At 32.5% G+C, this 26,397-nt stretch overlaps 2 protein-coding genes across 16 annotated transcripts in view; one reads left to right on the forward strand and one right to left on the reverse strand.

Annotated features, from left to right (window-relative positions):
* The window catches only part of LOC111057561 (potassium voltage-gated channel subfamily H member 6), a 288,140-nt gene extending 282,184 nt beyond the window's left edge, over positions 1-5,956 (forward strand). For all 11 annotated transcript variants that reach the window (XM_039436886.1, XM_039436872.1, XM_039436881.1 and 8 more), the window contains one exon: positions 191-5,956. In XM_039436886.1, coding sequence (XP_039292820.1) covers positions 191-256 — 66 coding nt within the window. In that variant the 3' untranslated portion in view covers positions 257-5,956. The remainder of the gene's footprint in view (positions 1-190) is intronic.
* Positions 5,957-9,072: 3,116 nt separating this feature from the next.
* LOC111057671 lies at positions 9,073-26,388 on the reverse strand. Of its 5 annotated transcripts, none has more exons than XM_039436964.1 (3): positions 17,507-17,524; positions 11,115-11,225; positions 9,073-10,087 (listed from the first exon to the last, which is right to left on the reverse strand). In XM_039436964.1, exons 2-3 carry the CDS (start codon positions 11,180-11,182, stop codon positions 9,157-9,159), a joined length of 999 nt encoding a protein of 332 aa, XP_039292898.1. In that variant the 5' UTR covers positions 11,183-11,225; positions 17,507-17,524; the 3' UTR covers positions 9,073-9,156. The 5 variants fall into 5 exon arrangements, with proteins under 5 accessions (XP_039292898.1, XP_039292890.1, XP_039292878.1 ...); XM_039436956.1 differs by lacking the exon at positions 17,507-17,524 and adding an exon at positions 14,721-14,739; XM_039436944.1 differs by lacking the exon at positions 17,507-17,524 and adding an exon at positions 25,955-26,388 and having other exon boundaries at positions 9,074-10,087.
* Positions 26,389-26,397: the final 9 nt, after the last annotated feature.

Below are 26,397 nucleotides of genomic sequence, written 5' to 3' on the forward strand. Positions count from 1 at the left end.
TATTTACATATATTGCATATAAGAATAATAATATTATGTACACTGTATTTTTTGACGAGCTTATACATTGTAAAAAATGTCAGGCAGAATAAAGAATTTGAATTTGAATAATAATAATAAATGTAAAATTAGGGTTTGATTGTCAGAAATAGTATTTTGTGTTTGTTTTGAATGCGATGTGTTGTTTCAGGAAATCACTCGCACCGGGTCGTCTTCTTCAGAGAACCAGTCCGATTCGAAATCATCGCAAGTCTAGTCCCAAGTCATACTTTTTATTCCTATTATTAATTATTGTAACTTACTTATCAGTGGATGCTCATGGAAATGCGATACATGTACCAAATTTTCGCTCTGCTGATGATTAGAGTCACTAACTTTTCATCTTTCAGAAATGTTGGAACATGGTACAAATTTATTCCTGATATTTTATCATTTTTATGAATCGGAGTCTACTTCCAATATCATTGATGCAAGCCTGTAACAAAACTTCATGAGTTCAAAAATATAATTTGATGATAACTTTGAGTTATTCATTCAAAAGTGAATTGCATTTGAATGAACATTAGTATTTATAGTATCTTCACTCTCTACTAACTGCATACACTAATTTCATCTCTACTACTAATTTTACAATATTACTAAAATCGAATATGTTCTAAGCTTGTTAGGTACATGTTTACATGGATAAACTAACATGGAAAACACAAATGTTTTTATTTTAGTTATTGAATAAATTCAATCGGATGTTGGTGTATCTTGAAATATATCTTTAGAAAGATTCCATTTCCATTCATCCTTTGGTTTCAAGTCCATCAAAAACGGAATCACCATGTTCTCGCATTGCGAAATGGTTCATGCATTTCACATAAGTACATTTTTCAATATTTACCATGTTACAAATTCAGTACATTTTCCATGACCATCCACATTATCAGCATAGCAATATGAAATGTATATTATTCATTTTCTTCGGCCGAATAATGAGTTCAATTTTTCATTTCCACTGAGGTATGAGTGAGAGTGTTTCCCAAAATGAACGAACTCGAAAACCGTGTACAATATGATGATTTATAGATTAGATGTTTGCACAATATAAGTCGGTTAGCGAACATTATGAATTCTCTAAATAGGCTACCGTATTCTTATAGAATCATGAACATGCAATACGATTTCATTTGATGAATTGCTGCATTGTTGATAGCTGTAATTTAATATGTTAGATTTTTATTCGTTTAAGTAATTGATTATTGAAGTACCTGATTTAGATGAAGCGCAATTTCGAATCTGGCATAACTTATCCTGATGACATAAGTTGTTGGATTCGATTTTGTATTAGAGCTTTTATTCCGTTAATTATTCTTTGTGAGAATCTATATTTATTGTTTATGAATGATGCGCTTGAAGTTACTAGAAAGCATATAAATAGTGTGTTTCAAGATGGTACATTTGTGTTCTCTCATTAAGAAATGTTTACTAGGTATCAATCTGTGACAATGAATAACTCTCTTTTTATAATTTATAACTTTCAACAATGCTTTGTCATAGTGCCTCATATTTGAATGGCCTTATTGTAAATTATTGAATTTCATATCCCAACTCACCCTATTCATTTTACAATTGCAAGTCTCTCGTGTAATACAATTTTGTTATTTAAAATATTTTGTTTGAGGTTCTCATACATGTTAGTATCTAAATGCTGTAATATCGTACTTGATACAAGCCTACTTGAACTAAAAATAGTTCAACTACTTGAAAAAAAGTAATAGTCAAAGTGCCGGTTGCACAAAATCCGGTTAAATTTTAATCGTGATTAATTCCACAAGAAGCAAACAGAGAAGCCGTCTTTTCAAAAAATACTTCTCTGATTTTTTTAATTTTTGCCAGTTTCACTATAATCCAGCTTTTATCATTGATAATAACAGAAAATTACCTGTTTTTTCATCCTTAGTTTATTTCAAACCCAACTTTTTATTTTTCAGTCAACTAATAAATAATGATTAGGATATTTTCCTGTTTGCCATACAGACGATTGTGTAGCCTTCCGTCTACTTCGGAAATTTATATTTCTGTCCCCTTCGGTATCACCGTAGGCAAAAGCATAGGAATAGCATAGGCTATGCTATCTCTTCTGTATGGTTTCATTATGAGACTTAATAAAGTTTTGCGGACTTTTTTGTCTGAATTATTCGGGTTTTTATTGATAGTTAGCTTTATAGAATGAAAGTAGTTACACTGTAGATAAATGAATCCGAATTAACAAAAAAATTTTAATAATGGATAAAAGAGTAACGAAATGCTACAACGAAATCTCACTCATTCATGAAAGCTTTTATGTAGTCTACTATGAATCGATGATTCATGTATTGGTTCAACTTTTGGTAACAATGAAATAGTCTTAGAATCGTTTTTATATTTACTAAATAATGTATTCACTTTAATTGTCATTCAGCTATTCAATTCAAATTGCGTCTTTCAATCATCATTTTGTCATTTTAGATATTATTATAGAAAAAATATAATCTGCTTGGTTAGTATGTAAGAATTTGAATTATACTAGCCTTTTATCAATACGTCAATAATTATTAATTGTATATTTTTCAGCCAAAATGTAGTCTATTTTCAAACATTAAAATTGAATTTTTCATTTTGTACAATTAAGAATGATGTTATCAGATATTGATCAAGCACTTTTTACTCTTTAAATAAGACATTTTCTCTGCTCAACCTTTTATATTATTATTTTTCACAAATTTACTTTTGGAGTTTCAAGTTATAAAAATTCGACATGTCACAGAAAAAGTGTTTAGTAACTCAACGATTTAAGACTTTTCGATAATACGTGAGACATTTTTCTTTCATTATGTTTTTATAGAAATTAGTTTTCTATAAATCTATGCTTCGATTTTCAAGCTAATGAATGATAGAAAAATGTTCGATTTTCAACCTACATGGTTGTAAGGGCATGGTTATGATTGATTATTTTATACACATGTAAAACTTCCTTCTTCTGAAAAGTTAGCTTTTTCGGCTTGTTGCACTTATTCATCTTCCACATTTCCATCCATATACCCACTTACCATAACAAAAATCATACTTAATTGGAGTATGCATTTTTACATTCGGATACATAAAAAGCGTTTAATTGAAATGAAGAGTAAGCTTGGTGTATTAAGCTTCCACCATTGCGAAAATATTATATCAACTGAGCTGATGCCATAAAAATCATGCCTTATGTTAAAAAGTGCGGTTATCCCAATATTCTTCTATCAATAAGTGAGAGCTCAGTTTTTATTCTAAAAACATTTTTCTTACCAGCCTATTTTATCAATAGTTATAGTGATGAGGTATAATAGACCAACTTAAGATCTATACACCTTTTCAAAATAACCAACTTTCTTATTAGCAATAAACGATCATTTATTCCAAAACAGCATGGAATAGATTCACTTATTTTTTACAGTATTTTCTACTGTTTTCTATATGACTCAAGGAATCTAAATAGTATTCTAGTTTGTAGTAGATTCTTAACAATTTTTTCAGCTCCATTTTATTTGAAATCTCTTCATACTAGTCGAGGGTTTTTTAGAAGACTAAATCTCAAAATTTTCAATTTAATATGAGGTCATGAATTGTGTTGGTGAAGATGCCATAAAAAACGCACACAAATGGAATTTTGTGGAAATTGTGCTTGAGATTATTCAAAGATCTTGTCTACCACGTAAGCAAATTCGAAGCCAGCAAAATAAAGTGAATGCATGTTATGTTTGAATTAGATATGATCAAAGTTACCCATTCTTACAAGAAATAGGTAGTACTTTGTTTATGCAAACCCACTATTGTAAACCTTCAATCCCGGTTCCACAAAACTTTACAAAAAATGGTAATCGAATCATTGCACAATCAGGTGGTGTGTTTCGTTTCAATGAATTCGTTTTTACTGCTTTGAGAAAGAATGAACAATATTTTTATTCAACCCAATCATATTCTTTATATTCTTACCCATTATAAATAGCATATATTATAGCCATTGGCGAAATTGAGATACCATCATCCGAATCATTATGTGATTACCGAATGTTGAACAATGTTAATGTACCGTAATCAGAAATAGTCCAGTTGTATGGTTTAGTTCAAATGTAGAGTTGCACTTTAATATATTCTCGAATTCTATCCAAAATGTTTTTTATGAATCGTTTTAAATTATTCAATTCATTCAACAATAGTTTATTATTGCTGATAGAAATAGAGAATGATTAAGAACACCAAGATAATCACACGCAGTTTGCAAAAGTCCAATAATTTAGATAGTTGTTGATATTAAACAGAGATCAATGATAAAATAATAATAATAACATTGCTTGAATAAAGATGAATTAGAATTTTTACGATCGCGTCACTCGATCTAGGTATAGAGTATGGTTATTTAAAGTAAATTTTCTACGGATTAGACAGTCAGTGGCCTCATTTTTCTTACATGTAAAGGTTGGAACAAATTTCCAAATGTCTGTATCCAAATTTGACTATATAATATCTCATCATAGAATAAAATGTAATCTTTTTTAATTACTGTTGACACCATCACCATTTACTTTTGGAATGTGATCAGCTTTTCGTAAAAATTAATACAGTATTATTTTTCCGCAATAATTTGATTTGAAATATAGTCAAGCTTTCATAATATATCATATTTATTAAGAAATGTCTATCTTATTGGGCAATAATTTAGGATTTTCTCTTACGGTGATATTGAGATGATTTAGAGTGATGGTTGGACCAATAAAGCAAAGGTCCATTGCATCTCAGTCACCGATCACCCAGTTAGTCTGATAATAGAAGTCTTCTCTGAATGGATCGGAAATAATTATATGATAAAAATATAACCTGACATTACTTGAACCATTGTGAATTAAAAAGTGAAGTACCAAAAAGTTATTTGTTGAAGATCTAAAGTAATAACATTTTTCAAAACTCAAATTATAAAACCGAAAGTAAGTTTATTGTCTTTCTATTCAAATTATGTAAAACTGTCTACTGCTGATAAGCTAGCTTATTCATTCAAGCTAGTTGTTGTTATTTATAATTTTGATGGAACTATTTGAAAATGTATTATTAATTCAACCTAATCAATTCCAAGAGGAGAAGCTTTTCATTTATAATCAAAATAGTTCAAATTATGTTATGAACTTACAAAATGCTACAAGCAATATTAATAATAATGATGATGATATGCATGTGAAATGCTGAAGCTAGAATTCATATCTAATTTCTATCACCCTAATTATCATAGACTAGTATATTACAAATATAAAAACTATTTTAGAGCTCATCGCATTAGCCACCCTACTTCAGAAATCAGTCATTACAGTAGTATCAAAAACCATGAATTATTTTTTCAAGCTTTCTGTTGAAATTGCATTTATCATAACTCTGGTTTTATATTACTATGCAACTACACAGCTTTGGTGCTTTACTATTTACCATTTTATATAGATATTGTGTCTTAATAAGGTATAAAAAGACTTAGGCTAGGTTGAATGCAGTATTTGTACTTCTATGTTGTTCTAAGATAATATTCATTTGTAGAACCTGTTATGAAAAGTGCCTAGTCACACAATAAATTATTATAAAATGATAAACCAAAAAATATTACTGTCATATTATATGCATGTACCATAATAATTTTATTGTAAATACTGTTTTCTTGGGGGAGACAGGGATTGGAAATAGCTCAAAGTGAGAATTTAATAAAATATTGAATTATTTGATAACGATTATTTTCATGGGCATCGATTGAAATAGAAAATAATGAAACAATTGAACAAAAAAAATGACTGCAATAATATTAATTGTAATTTCTATACATTGGTATTAGCATCACTATAATTTAAGAATAAAATTCGAAAATGTTTCTTTCAATTATAAATTTTTTGTTTTGGAAATAAATAATGAAACCTGATCAATAAGTGTTTTATTTACATCGTTTAATCCAAGGTAATTAGAACAACACAAGTTACTCCAATCACCTTGGTTAACCTATTCTTAACATATTAAATCAAAATAAATGGCTTCTCTTCTATGGCGCGCGGAGGTCTGAGGGACGGGAGGGACGGGCCGCCATTCGGTGCTAGCAACTTTACGACCAATACTTTTAGGGATCAATACCTTTTGGAACTGAAGGGTTCCGACATACGAGAGAATGCGACTTCGAGGTAGTATCAGGTGTCTCCAACAGGTAGATGGACATTGTTTTTTGGACAGAATTTAGCGAGTCAGTTAAATTAATTCAATAAATTATAATTCAATAAATAATTATTAATTCAATAAACATTAGGTACTTTATATATCTATTTATTCAGATTTTCAAGTTGAATTATTATTTCCGCTACTTGATTGGGAAAATATGAATTTCAAGTTTTTATTAGACCAAAAAACTTAGATCTAATAGCATATTGCAAAAGAGGCCTTCTGAAGATATCTGTGATGGAAATAGATTGTTTATCTACTCAGTACACAGAACTTTTTTTCTAAAAATGAATCGATGAATGGTTTTCATTCAGTGACAGAAGCATGATGTGATACTGTCGAGAGGGCCGACTATTCTTTGCTAATCACCTCGCAGGTAGAGACCCCAGACTAGGTACCAAAATTCATCTTTTATCTAGTTGGTCCCAAAGTTCCGGTCACCGACCAATCACCCAATACCAAAATTTAGGGCAGCAAACTGTTAATTATGGTGGAATATGATCCTAGGAACCCAAATCCCTGACCAGGGAAAGTCCAACGAAAGGTCCAGGCTATATATATTTTTTCTAATGCAAGAAAAAAACAGGTGTACTTGAAAACATGTTTAGAATTGTAAAGCTTATCCGGTTGCAGATTGAAAATAATAAATTTATCCCCTGGCGCTGGCGGGATTTGAATTTCACATTTAACTGGAAATAGACGAGAGATATAGGTTCAGTTGATCAGAAACTGAAAACCCTTGAAGTTAATTAACACAATAATAACACACTGCAATTAATAAGTATTATCTATCTCAGATAGATTTCCAGGTACAACTGATAACAATGTTTCTTGTATTTCAAAAAACACCCGATTTTTAATCTTAACACCCATCATTAACTTCATTATCCTCTTTTTGAGAATTCGCACAATAATAAAAGTTGATGAGATAATGTTCAATCATACTCACCGTTAGATGAACTTTTTCAGTATTTACTAGTAGAGGGGCACACATAAGGACACCTCAAGGATAAAAATTTCAAAAACTGATAACTTGAAAACAAAAAAAATGGCCAATTTCTTTATTCAAAGGTGCTTATTTCGGAAACCCATTATGATAGAACAATTTATTTGGTAATTATTATTAAACGAAAATCCCAATTAAATGCTGTTCATTTCCATCTGTATTCTATTTGGTTTTAAATTTTGAACAGAATCTTCTCTTCCATTTGACATGGATAATTCATGAAAAAATATGTGTACGGTATAGTTCGATTCGCTTTTTAAAAAATCATGAAAATAAAAATATTTTTTCATTTTTACGTTCTCCGTAGTTTTTCAATGGTTAAACGTGGATTTGAGGCAACTGAGAATGTAGAGCATTGAATTATCTACAATGTGAGACCAATCGCAAGTTCCTATCATGTATTGACAGCTGCTGAGTACTTGTCTCAATTTAGAGGTTATTGTTGATTCGTACCTAAGTTGAATCTTAAAAAGGGGAAAATGGAATTCACCATTTTTTATTCAGCTTAAAGTTTTTATTTTTAATTGTAAGAATAGAATCGTATTATGGAGTAAAAAGAGGAGAAAATTTCTATATCCTCGACCACATTTCGAATTTCTCATATCGGGTACCGTATTTCATAAAAAAAAGATTGATTTACAATAACCATGCGTAATCGAAAGATCGTAATTGTCCAATATTGACAATAAAACTGGATTTTGCGCAACTAATTAAGGGAAAGCTGAATTCTTGCAGTATGTTAGTATACATGGTAAATAGCCTGGAATCACAAAATACTCATCTTCCCCCGCTTACCTACCTATACCCCCCTCCACCGAAATATGGAACAGTAATGGTTTCGTAAAACAAGTAGGCTATATCTCGGTACCAAATCAAGGTACCTATCGAGCTGACTTTGATTTCATCGTTTCAAGGATGAATAGAACTACAATTTATAATTGATGTCATATTACATCAATGATGATATGTCACATCACCATTGATGTCATATTACATCAACTTTTCACCTTGTCGTTTACACTACGCTTTTCTTCGAAAAAATGTTTGATATAAAAGTTATAGCTCGTTTCAAGACCTTCAAAATGTATCATAAGTCATACTTTTTTGTATGTCCTATCAAGAAACAACATCATTCGGAAACTAAGTGGCACAACTTGGGGCTCATATTCCTCAACTCTGAGGTGCTCTAGTCTGGGCCTGGTGTATGCAGCTGCTGAGTACTTCGCCTCTTTCTGGATCAACAGATATCACATCACACTAACCTTGTAGATGTGCAACTGAACAACTCAATGCGCATAATTTCAGGAGTCTTACGATCCACTCGTTTCCTGGCTTCCAGTGCTCAGCAGCATACCCTCACCTTCTCTTCGCAGAGCACAAGCTCTCCTTCGGCTCCATGTCACTGCTTGGTTCCAATAGCTACTTGCCGCTCCAAAACTTTATTATACAATACTTACATGTAACATGAGGGTTTTTAGGTGCATCAACCATTTGTGACATTTGTATGATTGTTGAACTGTTACGTAAATTGCGTTTAATCTGATTAATCTAATTAAATGAATAATCCAATTAAATTGCTAGCTTTTAATCTAAATAATACGTTCAATATCATTTTATGTCATTGATAAAGGTTCACTTTGGAACAGCAAGGACTAGTCGTAAGTAAGTTAGCTAATTCATTCCATCTTCCTTCAGGTCACAAATATTTGATTATGATTGTAAAATGAAAGCATTTTTCTGTTTTTTTTTTTACTTGAATGTCTACAGTGGCAATGTTAGGAAAGAAATAATGACATTTTTTACAAATTGCATTTATTGAAAATATAAATCGAAAAATATATATGAATATAGATCGTATCTATCAAAATAGAAATGCCAAAAAAGTTGAAAGTTTCTCTGACGCACCATCAATGAATCTTCACTTTCTCCTGAGAATATTTCATATCACCAAGACCCTCTCCAAAGATATATCCCACCACTTCAGTTACTTTTGACCCCTCCCTTAGTGGTATAAGTCGAATCATCAGCTTATTACGAGCTACGCCACTCCAATAGTTTGAATAGGTTGGCTTATATATTTCTAAGCCATCGGCCATCGTTCCAAACTGCTTGAAATTAATTGGTTGATTTTCAGATCCGCAATACACTACTGCAGGTTCAGCATTTATAGCATGTAACTCGTACGTATAGCACATAAGCTTTTCATAAGTATACTTTGTAACTCTTCTCATTAGAAAGTGAGCTAGATCACGCAAGCTATTGAATTCGAAGAGCCTAGCCAAACCATCTTTTTTCAAGTTCCCATACTCATCCATTGCATGGGAATCGAATAAGTAATAATTAGGGGTCTTTTCCCAAATGGACAGAGCCATTGCCACCCCAATAAAAACTAGACTTTTCCCAGGATTCTGGATCATCAATTCTACAAAATTTGAGTATAACTCTCGAACTTTATCATCGTATTCACTCTCATTCGTGGGAAAAGCACCACGCGTTGTTGTAAAGCTGATTTTATAAAAATCAGATCCGATTTGGATAGGATCAACTGCTGCCTCATTCATAGAAAGGTGTTTAAAGTTATGATTGAGTTTTCTCCTGGTTTTCGAGTAATGGCAGTCTCCAGCGTCTATTATTTCATCTATTACTTGAGTAGACGGGATGTGATTGGGATTGATCTGGACTTGTGCGGACATTGCCATGGCAATGGGCACACATTGATTATTTCTATTCTCTCCAAATCGTGCGTTATTTTGCGAATAGCTTCCAGAGTAGAGAAGAATTGCTCTTCCTATTTCCATGTTAGTAACCATTTGCACTGAATTCTGTTTACTGCTATATCTGAAAAAGAAATATCCTCATTACAATTGGTATTTTTCAAAGTTTATATAGGCTAAATATTTTATTGGAGAAATCATATTCATTCAACTATAATTGAATATTCGCAGACTGATTATTAGCAAATCAATAATAATTATTAATAGAGAGTGACTTCCTCAGCAATTATACACAGAGTAGGCTTATAGCAGAGAAATATGGTTGTGTATTCTTCGATTAATAACATTGATCATGCCTCATTATTTCCATTTACATGATAGCTGCTAGAACGATAATTAATATCCATTGTTACTGATTCAATCCTCACAATTCCATAGAATAAAATGTTACTTATAATTTTATTCATCCATGAGATCAGGACAGACGACAGACCAGGAGAAATAATGCACTAAAAAAGGCACATGGTCATTTTCGGTGTGCAACCGTGAAAGATATCTCAATTTTTTCTTTACGACTGGTATAATGAGAAACATGGTGATGATAGCGTCATCATGATCGAAATCGCGAGCAAACGCCTCAAAAATAAGATTGTCACCAAAAATAGCAGGGTTTTGTTATAGGTATCGCATGTATTTTGATAACCGTTCAAGATAATATACAAGTATAATATGCAGCTGCCATCGACTTAATCAAACTACTGTAACATAAGTTTTTTTCAAAATAGCAGAAATTTTAGCGAGTATAACTTTTAAAATAATAAAAACAAAAAGATAATCTTGTTGAAAAGAGTTTTCATTGTTGAAACTTTTCAATCTGCCCTAACACATCCTATTGAATTTTCCTTCCAGTAAATGTTCCAATTCTGCAGATGACACCCATAAATAGAGATCCGGTTCTCAATAGTATTTCAAGACAATAATATTTTTCATTAATCTTGCTACAATTTCACAAATTTAATTGAACTATAAAATTACACTAGTAACTATTTATGAATAATTAGTAGATTTATACTGATTCTATATAGGCCTACCAATTAGTTTGCTTAAGATTTGAGCTGAAACTTGTAGATAGTAGACTATACTGTGATTACCTGACAGAGTAGGTCCCATCGTAATCCTCCTTCACATAAGAGTCGAATTTTTCAATCGTATGATACATGATGTTTCCGTAGTTTATGTACCGTTCACCTCCAGTTGTTTATCTGAAATGAGAAAAACTGAATTAAATTAACAAGGTACCTACTTGATCAGTACACTAATTTTATCAAGATTTGGTTGAATTGTTTAAGCTATGCATTGGGGAGGAGAGCCAGCTTTTAGTTCTAGAACAAAGTTAATTCACAGAAAGGAGAGACAACATATAAACAGGGGTAACTCTCCCCCCCCCCACCAAGGCCAAGGTCGAATCCCCCCTCAATATTTTAGTACTAGTTGCCTCACAAATAAGGCAAAAAAAAGATCGTCATCACTATTTTAAATACTGCTAAACTTTTTTGGAACAATATGTGCAAGTGGATAAATTATAATTTTCATCTTCTTCAAATATGATCATTAGAAGACTCACATTAGAAAATAGTCATGCAATGAAACTGGATACGATTTCTATAACTATAACCAGTGCTGTTGGGTTCGTCTCAGGGAAAACATTTTAAATGTAGCCTTTCAAATAGGCGTTATATTAAACAATTGAGAGCAAAGGAAAAATTTAGGAATTTGCCCAGAACACTATAGAAACCATCCCTACTTGGCTACATTATTAATAAGATAAGCATACAAATCTATATCATATATAATATTATAAAAAAAGAATTGGCTTATGCATGTACGGATAGGAAATATACAGAGTGTTTCAGAAGTAGTATCGAACATTTTAGGATATTGTTCCTGGATGATAGAAGACTACAGATGACGTATTTGAAGTGTCCAAAACTCAGCGATTATCCTTATAGCTGCAATTTTGTTTTTTCACTTAGAAATTTTTATCTCAAGAACGAAATGTTGTATTGATCTGAAATTTGGCATGAATATTTATGCTATGAGGATTCAACTTTAAAAAATAGAATAAAAACTTTTCTATGTGAATTTTCAAAAAGGCGGCCATTTAAAATTTTTGATTGCAAATTTAACGAGAACCGTTCACTTTACAGAAAATTTACAAGAGACAAAAAAGTCAGCAAATTTGATCAAGATTTCAAGGATACCTTATTTAACAAGATTGGTCACAGAATAACAGATAAATTAATTATTTTTGTACTGCATGCCTGACCATGAACAAACATAATCATCTTAAAAACATTGTAAAATCAGCTGGATGGCCATATGGAGCAATACCAAGTTTCAAAGCTTCATCTTCTTCTATATAATAAGAGAGAGTAGGTAAGGGTTGTGTTTGTTCGTTTGTTCCTGTGTTTGTTCGCATCAAAACATGTCAACTTGTGGATTGCATACCGAAAAAACGGGAATGATTTAGATCTCCAAATTTTGAACATAGATTCTAAAAATATCAATCTCGTGCACCTGGAAGCCCAAATTTCAATTTTCCTTCTAGATTTTTCAGAATTAATGTTCAAACTTCATTAATGGTACATATGATTTCATAAAAAAATCACCAAATCATATGGTCAAAATTAAAAAAGTAACATCTGTTTCTATTATTGCTTTCTACCTGATACCACTTAACCTCAATAATATTGTTTTGATAATAATTGATAAATATTTTCATTTCAAATATAATAATAATAATATTAGTATTGTTTTGATAATTAATAAATATTTTCATTTTCACAAACTCTGTATAATAATATAGTGAATGTGAAACAGCTGCATCAAATTTATCTCAAAAACATCTGTTTCGAAAAAATTGTGAAAAATCCCCGTGTTAGAACTCTGTGAAAACCCAGTTGCATGTACATCGGTTAACATTTAATGGCGATAAAATGCTATACTTTGATTGAACTGATGCATTTTGGTTGCACAAAAAAGAAATTTCAAGTGATAATGCCGAATTGATGTAAACAAATTTTAACAGGCCATTCATGGGGAATTAAATCCAACTAACGCCGATTAGGTACCTACTGATAGCTGTCTTCCAAAATTAGTTTTTGGTAAAAAAACTACAGAATTCAATTTTTTTTTGAAAACGGCGAAATCTTGGGGTAGCTTTTTGGAAAATTTGAGTTTTTTTTAATATTATTGATTATTGTAGTTGACAGAATGCTGGATACAGTGGAATGGACTATTCACGATTTTTTTTCTCATTTTTGGGCTTGAAATTTAGGGTTAAAAAAATGAAATCCTTTTTTATTAAGATATCAGAGAAAATTTTTTTGTCATTCAATTGTACTCTTTGAGAGGATTTTTTTCATTATCTTATGATTAATGGTTAGGGGGTGGTTTACGAAATAAGGGTAGTTTTTTTGGAATTCTCTGTTTGAGGCGATTTTTTTTGGAAATGGTAGATAGTGGTTAGTAGATACAAATTTATATTTTTTTAATGCTTGCTGAGGGTTGAAATCGTTAGGGGTTGACCATTTTCAAAACTCTAAATATAGGAATTTTCGAAATATTCTTTTCTCCATGAAATAGACCATCAAAAGCTGATTAAGGATCCAAGATCGAAAAAATTTTTCCAACCCCTGAGCCGCAATTTTGAAAAAAATAAACAATTTCTCATAGATAGTTGAATAGTTTTTTCCAGATTTCTTTTTTTCACATCAAAAGTGTGTTCAAAGAGATGACAAAAGGTATTTGACATTTAAAACCTTTCCCCACTGAGCTATTGAGAGCTTTATTAACATTAAAAACTACCCCTAAATTTAAATGTTTTTCAATATCATTTTCTATTTTATAAGTTGAACTAGGAAATTTTTGGTGAGCTAGAACATTTTAAACATAACAAGATGATGAATCATAGAAGATAATATATTCAAGTATTGCATGGTAATGATATTTCTAGTATTTACTGTACTATCTTGTGAATGCCACTTATATGACTTGAACTTTCACAGTTTTTCATAAGTATTTTATTCTAGTACATTGTAGGTTTGTAGGAATATTAACATAAAAAATATATATTATACATAGTTGTGCTTAAAGTGGAGAAACACTTGAAATTCAAATTTGAAATGTTTAATACAATTACTAAAAACTGAATATTAATGAAATGTGTTTGAAGGTTTATAGATTGCTTTTCGCTTTCAATTTACAAGGCTAATTTGACCAGTATCCAACTATTTCAGTCAGTAACGTTTTGATTGAATAAATGAACTATTATTATGTTAAATTGAATAGAATTAATAAATCTAATACAAACATTTGAATTATGTATAATATAATAATATACTGAAATTTGGCAACACTGCAACAGCTGCTTCAATGTGGCAACATAGGAATCTATTTTTCTACACAGTGATGGCTGAATGACCTAGAGTTGACACTAGCATCAGCAGGGCGTGACAGAAGTTTGAAATCTGAAACCAGCCTGGGGTAGTTCACCAAACTTCCGTCACCATAATAAAGAGAATTAGTTTTGTATTATTAAATATTTAATAATAGGATGTAACCTGTGATAATATTCTGTTATAGCTTATAGGTTATGGTATTGTTCTACTTGAACCGTACATCTATATTCTACAAAAAAAGGTAATGGCCCGTTCTGTGAACATGGAATGTGGTAAATTGTCCGATTCACAATTTACCGAGTAAAAAGTTCCACGTTCCATGGGAGGAATTTTGACAGATTCTGTTCCAGCTCCAATTTTCTGCCCCACAGTCGAAGTGTGGTAAATTGTCCGACTTGGTACAGTTCCAACAGGTTCCAACTATCTGAGCTCTCATTGGTCGATTATTGTAGTCTGCATGCTTCTTTGTGCATGTGCTGATAGTTTGTTTATCATAGCATAGAATACATAACCAACAATATGATGTTTTATAACCATTCATTAAATGAATTTTTCTCGATAGCAAATTTGAGAGTAATGGAATAGAAGAAATTTACACTTTTCTAGAAAGTAGGTTTGTAAAACAGCCTTTCTTCATTCACGCAGCTAGTAAACGACACATTTTAGTGTAAATCAACTTGTAACATATTTAAATCTGGGTAGATGAAAAGCCCTAACAGAAATAGTAATAGGTCTAAAAATTAAAGTAATTGGCTAATATCGCCAAGCAGATAATAAACAAGATTAGATAGCATCAGCTTGTTCTGGCTAAATGGTACAGAACCTAAAAAGGATTTGAAAGAGGTTTATTACTCATAAATAGATTATTATATAAAATATTTGAAGATTGAGGTTATATAGATGTATTCACGGATCGGTGACCTAGAGATCGATCAAACCGAAGAACGTAGAATCTGACCAAAACCCCTTGGCAGAGCTTTATTGCATTCGGATGGTGTGCAATGTGAAAAAACACCCGTCCACGTGGCTAATTATTAGGTAGCATGGAATTAATATTAATATATAGAATATTAACTAGCATGCAAAGAGCATAAATAAAAAACCAAATAAAAATAATTTAATGTATTCAGGAAATAAGAGTTACCAGGCGCATGAATACCTAATAAAATTTGCATGCACCAATAGTAAAACGGCAGTTAATGGGCGGCAACTGTAGGCCAATTCAAAAATATTTATATATATTTATATAAGTGTAGTAGATTTTGTGTAAAAATTTGTGTAATCTATGTTATCAATATGGCTCGAATGCAAAGAAATTATTAATCATATAATCTAAGCAATATTTTGGCATTTTTTGTAAGATCTATTTGAATTTAATGGCGGAGGATTGGGATATTTAAATTTTATGCTAATTTGAAAGTCGGAAAGAGGATCTGTAAAACTTGAGAAGGAAGAACCAGCACTCGCCAGCCAAACGCCACCATAAGAGGACCCCAAATATTTTAGAGCTTAATACCTTACTAATGATTTTGTAAAAGTTAAAGTTAAAGTAAATTATTAAATTTCTTAAAAGACTTCGTGATGCTATTGTGAAGCAGAAGTCATTTTTCATTTTTAATTAAATTTATAACCCCTTGGAGGAGACGATTCCGGCTACCATATTCCCGGACCACATGGAGTTGGATCGACATCGGCGGCTTACAAGAAGATTTTCGACACGTGAGTGATTAAATTTGAATTTAGTGATGGGCGCCCTAGTGCTTCGAATTAATCTGATGATCAAAGCTAGCTCGCCGAAAGGGTTTTATTATAAATTGAGAAATTAATAAGAGTAATACTTGCGCAAGTAAAAATTAGTATTAAAGGTATTTAATTGAAAGAAAAATATAGATCAATATTTTAGAAATTTCTATTAAATCAAAGAAGTACGAAATCTAGGCTATCAAACGTATGCATACAATATTTAATTTTTTGCAATACAATTTGCGATAATTTATTATAGTTCTAATTCACTAGATGAATGGCTCTACCTATTCCGTCAGGTGCCGAATCTTGCACCCTGAGATAAAAATGTATATGAGATACAAATAAATCTACTAAATACTAGAGATTTTAATATATATATATATATTTGGATTATTAGTGGCTAATTTATCAAGCTGATCTTAGAGCACACATTTTTAATTGAAATGTCCAAGTCGACAAGTATTAGCAAGCGCATATCGCAGCTACATGCAACAGAATGCATATGATTTTAAGATAAAGGCACATGGTAATGATTCGTGCCATAAATCTAGAATATAAAATTTAGCCTGTGATATTTTTTTACTGATTTCAATTATTGTTCTATTTTTATATTATATTTTTCTATCGCTCTTTATATATTTTTTGCCTCGATTGATCTTTGCATTATTTGTGTAATATATGTATGAATATTCATGGTGTGCAATTTATTTTTATTCCTCAACACTATAGTATAAGTATCATATTTATATATATATATTTATTATTTATTGAATTACAAGAGTTATAGGAGAAGCCCATATCTAGGCCTATCAAGATTTTTTAAGACTGAATACTATTAGAAAACCACGACCTAATTATATCAAATCTCATGCTTTACCGACTGATGCCAAGCAGGAGGCTAATCGTTATTTTTATATAAAGAATAACGTGACACAAAGACATGGCGCCCAACGTGGGGCTGATGATGAGAGCCAAGCTCATTGATAATTATTTGAAATTAGGTCAATAACCATAGTGAAAATTATAGATAACTTATACGAGTTGTGAGGAAAACTGGCGAAGGAAAATTTGTATTACTTTTTGGGGAAACAAGAGCTTTAAATAGAGAGAAATTATATGTTTTAAAGAAAATTTTATATTATTAGTACTGTGAAAAATTACATGTTTATAGAGAGAGATTATATTTTATAAGCCTAAACTGCTATTACTTTCTAGTCAAAAATATATTAGGTGTTTAAGCCGGTTGGAAAATAAGTCGCAGCCTGTAAACTAACCAAGAATAAATCAACAAAACATTGGGGGCGCTAGAACATTGTAAAAAACTTAAGTATAAATACCTGGTTGTAAGAGTATCCAAACACTTTACACATCACTGTTCACTGTAAGTCCCGGTTGTGTCTCTTTTTTAAGCATTTTCGCTTATCATTTTTATCACTGTTTAATTAGCATTTATCATATTTGACATAATGAATCACACTCCCGCAAACTCTGAAGTTTCATATATGTACGGCGGTTGCACAGATCCCACTTTGTCGACTCCGAGCACATCAAACCCCACCACGGTAGATGCCAATACGCCACGAGAAAGGGAACCAGGAAGCGTCGGGTCGATAGTCTTCGATCCACCAGGTCTGCAACCTCTATCCTCCACTCGAATCGACGCCGCTGACACACCATTGAATCAACGGATAGTAGAGATCAACTTTGAAGGGGGCGAGGAGCAGTCTGCAGAACCCGCATCGCCGGAGGCCGAGTCACACCTGGGCAAACAAAGTATGTTTTCAATCACAGAATTAGATCCGCTTCAAAAGGTAATAATGGAACAAACGAGTAGCACTTTCAACATTATGTTACAAAAAACAATGGATAGTATGATGCAGGAGATTAAAAAGGAGATTGCTACAGTAAAAGAGGAAAATAAACAGACAGTGGAACAGGGTATGAAAGAGACCACAGGCGCTATAAAATCAGTAGAACAACGGTTGGATAATATTGAAACTAAAGTAGAGAGTCATAGGGAAGAGTTAAAAGCAATGATAACCCTACAAAAAGAAAGTCAGGATAAAGTTACGGCAGGATTATCGGAAAGGTTAGATACGGTTACATGTGAACTCAATGAAAGGATAGACAACTTAAATACACAAATCACTACACCTATTCAGGATATAACAAATAACATTAAGGCCGATTGCCACCAAGAAATCCACAAACAGATTACCGTTGCCAATCAAAACTTAACAACTACAGTTGACAAAAATATTAACAATATTAAAGAAATACAAAACAAACAGATTAATATGTCCACAAAAATGAACCAACTGCAAGGTAGCATCAATCAAAACACTGAAACCTGTAAAGCTTTAAATGGAACTCTACTAATTCAGAAATCCACTCTGACTCAACTAAATCAAGAAATAAACGCAAATAAAATTACACATAATAGTCAATGGCAGATAACACAGGAAAAAATAATAGCATTGGAAAATCATATTCAACAACAACCTCAAGGAATTCAAACAGACAACCTCAACGTACATAGTATATTACAAGGACTAGGAAAATTTGATAACACTGATCGCCATTTGCAACCTCAACCATTCATTGATCAGATAAAATTAGTACAAACTCTTGCACCTACCTCTTGGAATTTTTGGCGTCTCCGTTTGACTAATTTATTGATTGGCGAACCCCTGATGTTTTTTCGGAGTAGAGCCCATGAATTTACATCATTGGATGAGTTTGTCGCTGTCTTCCTGGAACAGTATTGGAGCAGAAGTAAACAGTTGGACGTGCTAGCGGACATCATATCATGCGATTTCAACCCTAACTTAGACGGTGCATGTACCACTTTCGTCACTGCCATACAGTTTAAAAATTCTCAACTGAGCGAGCCCATTAATGAATCGGCGTTAGCAAGCATTATTTTAAAGAAGCTACCGTATCAAGTTAGAATGGCACTCGCCACACAACCCATCACTGATTGTAAGCAGCTGATTAATCATTTATATGGCATACAGTCTGCAATGGCAATGTCAAACCACCGTTCAGACCAGAGATATACACAAAATCAACATAACTCGAAAAGTAATCAGTATACCAGCCAAAACTATGAATCAGTACCATATGATTGCTCACGATCTACCCCTCAATTTAAACGCCGCTATAATCATAATCATAATAACAGCTGGAATAATAGAAGTTTTCAGAATCGTCAAACAATCATTATCCACAGCAAACCTATGAAAGAATTATTATTATGGCCATGATCGATTCAACACAAATAATGATTACACTCAGAATAATTATAATAGAAATTACAAACCGCCACCTCATCAAATAAGTACAAACTATACATTAGCACATGCAATAGGATTGAATCAACAAAAATCCGGAACCCAGCACCCAACGACCCGCCACCAGATATACAGAAAACTACAGCTAATAAACCAGGACTATATGATACCCCCGATATAACAAGCACAAGCTCAAATGAAACAAACCAAGAAAAGCAGGATATTTCAACGTCATACACCACATTCAGAATTGATTTACCGGAGACTTTGTTACAAGAAACACAAGATAACCCACCACCAGACACACAGGATCCCATACAAGACAGCCTATCACAAAAAACCGCCGCCCAACATGCAATTAAAGCCAGCCGCAAGCATCAGCCTCTATTAAGTTTCCTGTTCCCCACCGAAGAGCAACCTGCCACCGAAGAATCACTGCTAAAAATAAACAATTGCCAGGAGGAGACCGTCACCATACTATCCGCTTTGAACGTCTCACTCGCGCTTCAAGAGACCGCCACCGCACCGCGCATCATTTGACCCCACAGCAGACCAAGGACCCGGACCAAGAGGACGACACCAAGGAGGACAGCATACAGGACCGAATGAAGAACATGCATCGCAAGGCCCGGGGACGGAAGCGCCCGAGGACACCCAGCCGACATCGGGACGAGGAGGACGGCATTCGGGAGAGGAGCATGCATCGTAAGGCCCGGAGGCGAAGGAAACGGAGGAACCGCGCGCGCCGATGGAGGCCGCATGCACGGTACAAACGCCCGAAGAGGACACCGGACCGACACCGAGGAGGACAGGAGCGGACCGACGGCGTGCATCCGCGGCACATTCGTTTCAAGGAAAATGATCAACGATGTGACCGGAATAATAGGCCAAAGAAATATGACAGAAACGGAGCTACTGATAGAACAAATCTGGATTCGTGCATGGGCAATAACAAAGTGGACTACTTGTGGAGATTAATTAAGGACAAACGGTGTTTGAGAAGAATGGAAGCAATAAAAAGTAATATAAAGAAAGTGGAAGTACCTGGATATTATATGTTGAAAGATTATATTGTTGAGAAGTTGATAAATGTTTTGATATGGTGTTTAATGTTTGTAATAATGGCTGTGATATTAATAAAAGACTGTGTTGTAGATATGAGGGAAAATATTGTATTGTTGGTATTGAATGAATCTATTATTGATAATTGGAAATTTAATATTATTATAAAAATGTTTATCGTCTTGAGCATAATGAGTTATAATGAACCGAGATCAAGAATATTAAATGAATATAAGAGGAAAGTTGAATTAAAATTACATGATTGGAATAAGAATGGATTAAAAGGAATTATCATAAATGAAGCTTGGAATTATTTAAAGGAATACACCAGATACAAAGGCTTTAAATTTATGATGAAAAAAAAAATTATCAATTAGGACAGCCTCACAAATCAACAGCAGATAACCTAGCCAGCCTACAACAGCTACAAGCAGAAAACCAAAAGATACGGGAAAGCCACGAAATTTCTACAAACCACATCACAGAATTTGAAATAAATATGATAAGAAATCAAGGAAAACATTATTATCAAACCGATTACTAACCTTCCTTAATAAATTTAATCTTGGTATAGGACCGCGTGGCAACAATCCAGTGTTTTAATTCCTTCCAACCGTTAGAAGCCTGCAATAAGGAAAAGAATAATTTTTAAATATGTAATTAAATTATATACATCAGATAAAAAAGGACACAAGCGGGGATAATAAAATTAAAATTTGTTAATTACCTTTTTAAGAGAAAAAATTGAGCAGTTAGGTTAGTTATGAAAGTCGATAGCAAATTCTGCTGTAACATGTAACACTATGAATTGTAGAACAGCGAACAGCTGACCAAAGCCACCCAAATCAAATGAATGTAATGTCTGTTGAACATATGTTTATAAAAAGAAGTACTGTACCCAAAGAGTTATTTATTATTGTTATTTATTATATTTATTAATGTCGATATATTTATTTATATGTTTTTATATTTATTACTTTTAATTATGCCACGTTTGTTACCTGAAAAAGACTTAAAGTGAATACCAGCTACCAAAACCAAAGAGCCATTAGCAAAAGAAAGTATTGTACCTGATGTATAGAAAATTATTTATATTAAGACCTAAGAAATACTATAAGATATAAGCCCAGAAGTTTATGAATCGAAATTATTGTCTAAAAGGAATCATTGATGAGAATTATGAAATGTGTGTAGTTAAGTTGGCGGCCCTGCAAGCGGCGAATTCAAAAATTACTGTGTTGTAAGTGGTGTCAGGAGGAATACGTTTAGAAGTTTATATTTATGATATTTTATGTGTGTTGAGGAGGAGAATTTGTTATTGTATTTGATAAAGGTATAAAGGAGATGCAGCAAATATGTCTGCGAAATGTGATAGAAGTAGGAGAGTATAATTTATAAATAAAGTATAGTGTATATCAATGTATTGAAGGGTGGGTTTTCATTAAAAACATTGTGATTCTCAAATATTTTGAATTCAAACCAGGGGCGCGTGTAACATATTTAAATCTGGGTAGATGAAAAGCCCTAACAGAAATAGTAATAGGTCTAAAAATTAAAGTAATTGGCTAATATCGCCAAGCAGATAATAAACAAGATTAGATAGCATCAGCTTGTTCTGGCTAAATGGTACAAGAACCTAAAAAGGATTTGAAAGAGGTTTATTACTCATAAATAGATTATTATATAAAATATTTGAAGATTGAGGTTATATAGATGTATTCACGGATCGGTGACCTAGAGATCGATCAAACCGAAGAACGTAGAATCTGACCAAAACCCCTTGGCAGAGCTTTATTGCATCGGATGGTGTGCAATGTGAAAAAACACCCGTCCACGTGGCTAATTATTAGGTAGCATGGAATTAATATTAATATATAGAATATTAACTAGCATGCAAAGAGCATAAATAAAAAACCAAATAAAATAATTTAATGTATTCAGGAAATAAGAGTTACCAGGCGCATGAATACCTAATAAAATTTGCATGCACCAATAGTAAAACGGCAGTTAATGGGCGGCAACTGTAGGCCAATTCAAAAATATTTATATATTTATATAAGTGTAGTAGATTTTGTGTAAAAATTTGTGTAATCTATGTTATCAATATGGCTCGAATGCAAAGAAATTATTAATCATATAATCTAAGCAATATTTTGGCATTTTTTGTAAGATCTATTTGAATTTAATGGCGGAGGATTGGGATATTTAAATTTTATGCTAATTTGAAAGTCGGAAAGAGGATCTGTAAAACTTGAGAAGGAAGAACCAGCACTCGCCAGCCAAATGCCACCATAAGAGGACCCCAAATATTTTAGAGCTTAATACCTTACTAATGATTTTGTAAAAGTTAAAGTTAAAGTAATTATTAAATTTCTTAAAAGACTTCGTGATGCTATTGTGAAGCAGAAGTCATTTTTCATTTTTAATTAAATTTATAACCCCTTGGAGGAGACGATTCCGGCTACCATATTCCCGGACCACATGGAGTTGGATCGACATCGGCGGCTTACAAGAAGATTTTCGACACGTGAGTGATTAAATTTGAATTTAGTGATGGGCGCCCTAGTGCTTCGAATTAATCTGATGATCAAAGCTAGCTCGCCGAAAGGGTTTTATTATAAATTGAGAAATTAATAAGAGTAATACTTGCGCAAGTAAAAATTAGTATTAAAGGTATTTAATTGAAAGAAAAATATAGATCAATATTTTAGAAATTTCTATTAAATCAAAGAAGTACGAAATCTAGGCTATCAAACGTATGCATACAATATTTAATTTTTTGCAATACAATTGCGATAATTTATGTATACTGTGCCAAAAGCTTGAACTAACGATTTTGAAATGGCGTTCCATGGGAACATTTTGCACTAGTCACGTGATGGAACAATTTACTATTGGAACTCACAGAGAAGAGAATTCCTCCTACTTTGTGTGGAACTGGAACAATTTACTGTACACAGAACGTACACATTGCAATAGCAGTGACGTCACAGAAATATGTCATTTCTAAAAGGTTGAATTTCTGTCTGCTACACTATGAACTAAGCCACTAGAGTACAGCACAGTAGTTCGATGAAGTGATCATATTGGGTGAGCTGGTGTTTGGCACTGTTGCCAATTTCCGGGGAATTTGAGCTCATTCCGTTATTTTTCCGTTTATTTTAATATTCCGGGGATTTTTGGAAATTTGTCTTTTTCTGTCGAAATTACGGAATTCTCATAGTTTCACTTTCAGATTTTATAATAATTATGAACGTTCCTCAGAAATCAGTTTTTTAGCTTCTTTCCAAAGCTAGCCTATGTGGGGAAAGTGCTTTTGTTAGTGATGGCAATTTTTTGCGGTTAAGGTTGATGGGAATTTTGATTATTTCAGATAATAAACACAGTAAATGGGAACAAAATAGTTGAACCTCCAAGAAATCAGTACCATTATATATTTTATTGGTGCATAAATGTTTCTATTCATGAGAGCCATTTTAGAATGAGGACATGATAGCTATGACATTTGAAATTTGTTTTCATGAGTTGCAACATGTCTGTTATACATGATAAAATATCAAAGGGTACTGGATAATATCCATTACAATTCATTCATTTGGATTTAAGCGGCAGAAAGCACACATGAGTTAGCTCCATAGCTCCACAACGTTGCCAAATAAGTTTTTAAGAATGTCGAAATAATTACATTGTTTTCCAAAGCAGATTGTGTCTATTTCAGCGGTAGCGCAGCAGGAGTTTACCATTTTAATGAATAATAATCTACATCCTTCTGAAATAGACACAATCTGAAAGTTTTCTATCCGATGATGACATCACGATTTGGAGATATGACAGTAGATGTTGGCTAAAGAGGCTAGACTTCCCAACGTGTCTATTCTATAACTGGTCTAAGGAGGAAAATAATTTATTGATGTTTTGCTCTGACACATGACAGGTTGCAAGTTCCAAGACCTATTAATCTATTTTTTTCATTGCTGAGAATTTTCATCTCTGATATAAAGAATAATTATATGTAATTTTCTAAAAGTAATGAATAATAATTATAATTTTTATGTTTCCTTGACATAAGGAGATTGCATTTTACGATAAAAAATTTTCCCCGCTTGTTCATGTTACCTGCACATTTTCCCAATGATTACCTGCTATAGTGAGGTCCACGTTATTATGGCAGTGAATAAAGATAGATGCTGATTCTCTGCATTAACCCTTAAGTACTGGCGCGGTTTTCTGAGACACTACTACTGGCGCGGGGGTCTGGTAGACCCCCATCAAATTTTCTCTCTAATTAATTGAAAAATTCATTCTTCATCAAACTAGGCTGGTTATCTCAATCTCTAGACTGTTTGGAATGGTTTCACCATGAATAAAAAGGATATATACCAGAACTATCAATAATTTTGGTATTTATTCAAAACTGTGTAAAATTTTCAAAAAAATGTAGTGATTTTTGGTAAAAATAAAGAAAAATTATAAATGACAGAAAAAGTTGATTCAACTAATGATTCTTACTTAGGAACAATGGAACTTACTAAAAAAAATACTATTCCTTAAATTTTGATGGTAGTTTGCTTAATTTTTTCATCTAAAGTCACTAGAATTTCGTCTATGTAGAGATAAGCTAACTCTTGGTGCAGATCAAAATACTCATTCATAAACATATAAAATTAATATAACTTATTAGTACCCATATTCTTATATTCGTATATCAGTATATTATAATTTTTATCGCATATTATACTAAAATAATTGACTTACATATTTTTGTTCCTCTCTACATTGTCCTATTGTGACTCATTCTGTGGGTCGATGCACTCCTCACAAACGATTTTAGAAACTTCTTAACTTTGGCTTCATTCAACTCTTCTAAATTCATTTTTAGAACTTTATAAAGTAATAAAAAATATGAAATAAGTATTACTTCAAATTCCAATGTTAATTAATTGTGAATAAAAAACATAAAAACATAGCAAAAAAGAAACACATTCACTGGCGCGGGGGTCTGGTGACACCCCAGTCACTTTTATCACTCACAAAAACGAAGTGCAATGTTTACAAACAGGCGAAAACTGGTTTAGAGGGTGACTAATGAACCAACTTGAAGGTATTAAGGAGCTGAGCAGTGCAACCAACACAGGCCAGTCAACATCACAAAATTTACCTCTCTGGGGGTCTGTGAGCACCCCGCGCCAGTACTTGAGGATTAAGTAATTATATTTTTACACTGTCAAAAAAATAATTTGCATCGTTGTGGACCTAGAAAAGGATAGTACCACCGGCTTTGTTGAATGATAGACAAGGATAGCAAAACCAAAGTTGATCAAATACTGTCATTATAACGTGGACCTCACTATAGTACATAAAATACTATATTCTATACTTAAAATAACTAGAGAATAACTTTACGGAAAACCATTAATGTAGAATATTAACCTCAATACTCAATAAAACTGCTTTGAATTTGATGCTCGAGTTAATTATTCAGTTGTTCTTTGCTTGAGTCTTGAAGTTGACGTCTTCCAGTTGCTGTAGAGATTGTAAAGATGAGTGGTGAACTTACCCTCACGAGTTACAAACGTTTAATGAACATGAGATTCAAATTCAACGGCTTATCTTTGAATTTGAGCATTTGGACCAGTACTACCACACTACAGCAACTAAATTACCCTCCCAACACTTTTATTTCTCTTTTATAAGATGGTCAGAGTGTGATTCAAAACTACAATTGCACTTATTTTATTACTGAATAATAATCATATAAGGTTTTGAAAATGAATAATATTCGTAATGGAAGGTTTTCATTCCATTCAATCATTGTTTTATTCATGTTACTATTTTTATGAGACTACGTTTCAGAGAATCTTATTTCTATTAAA

The sequence above is a fragment of the Nilaparvata lugens genome, chromosome 1 (assembly GCF_014356525.2).
Source record: "Nilaparvata lugens isolate BPH chromosome 1, ASM1435652v1, whole genome shotgun sequence".
NCBI lineage: Eukaryota > Metazoa > Arthropoda > Insecta > Hemiptera > Delphacidae > Nilaparvata > Nilaparvata lugens.

Bases quoted from the DNA above. Each gene is read 5' to 3' on its own strand.
- LOC111057671 (XM_039436964.1), bottom strand. From the start codon at position 11,182: ATGTATCATACGATTGAAAAATTCGACTCTTATGTGAAGGAGGATTAC. The intron at 10,088-11,114 runs GTAATCACAGTA...TTTCTTTTTCAG, and splicing joins GATGGGACCTACTCTGTCAG to ATATAGCAGTAAACAGAATT.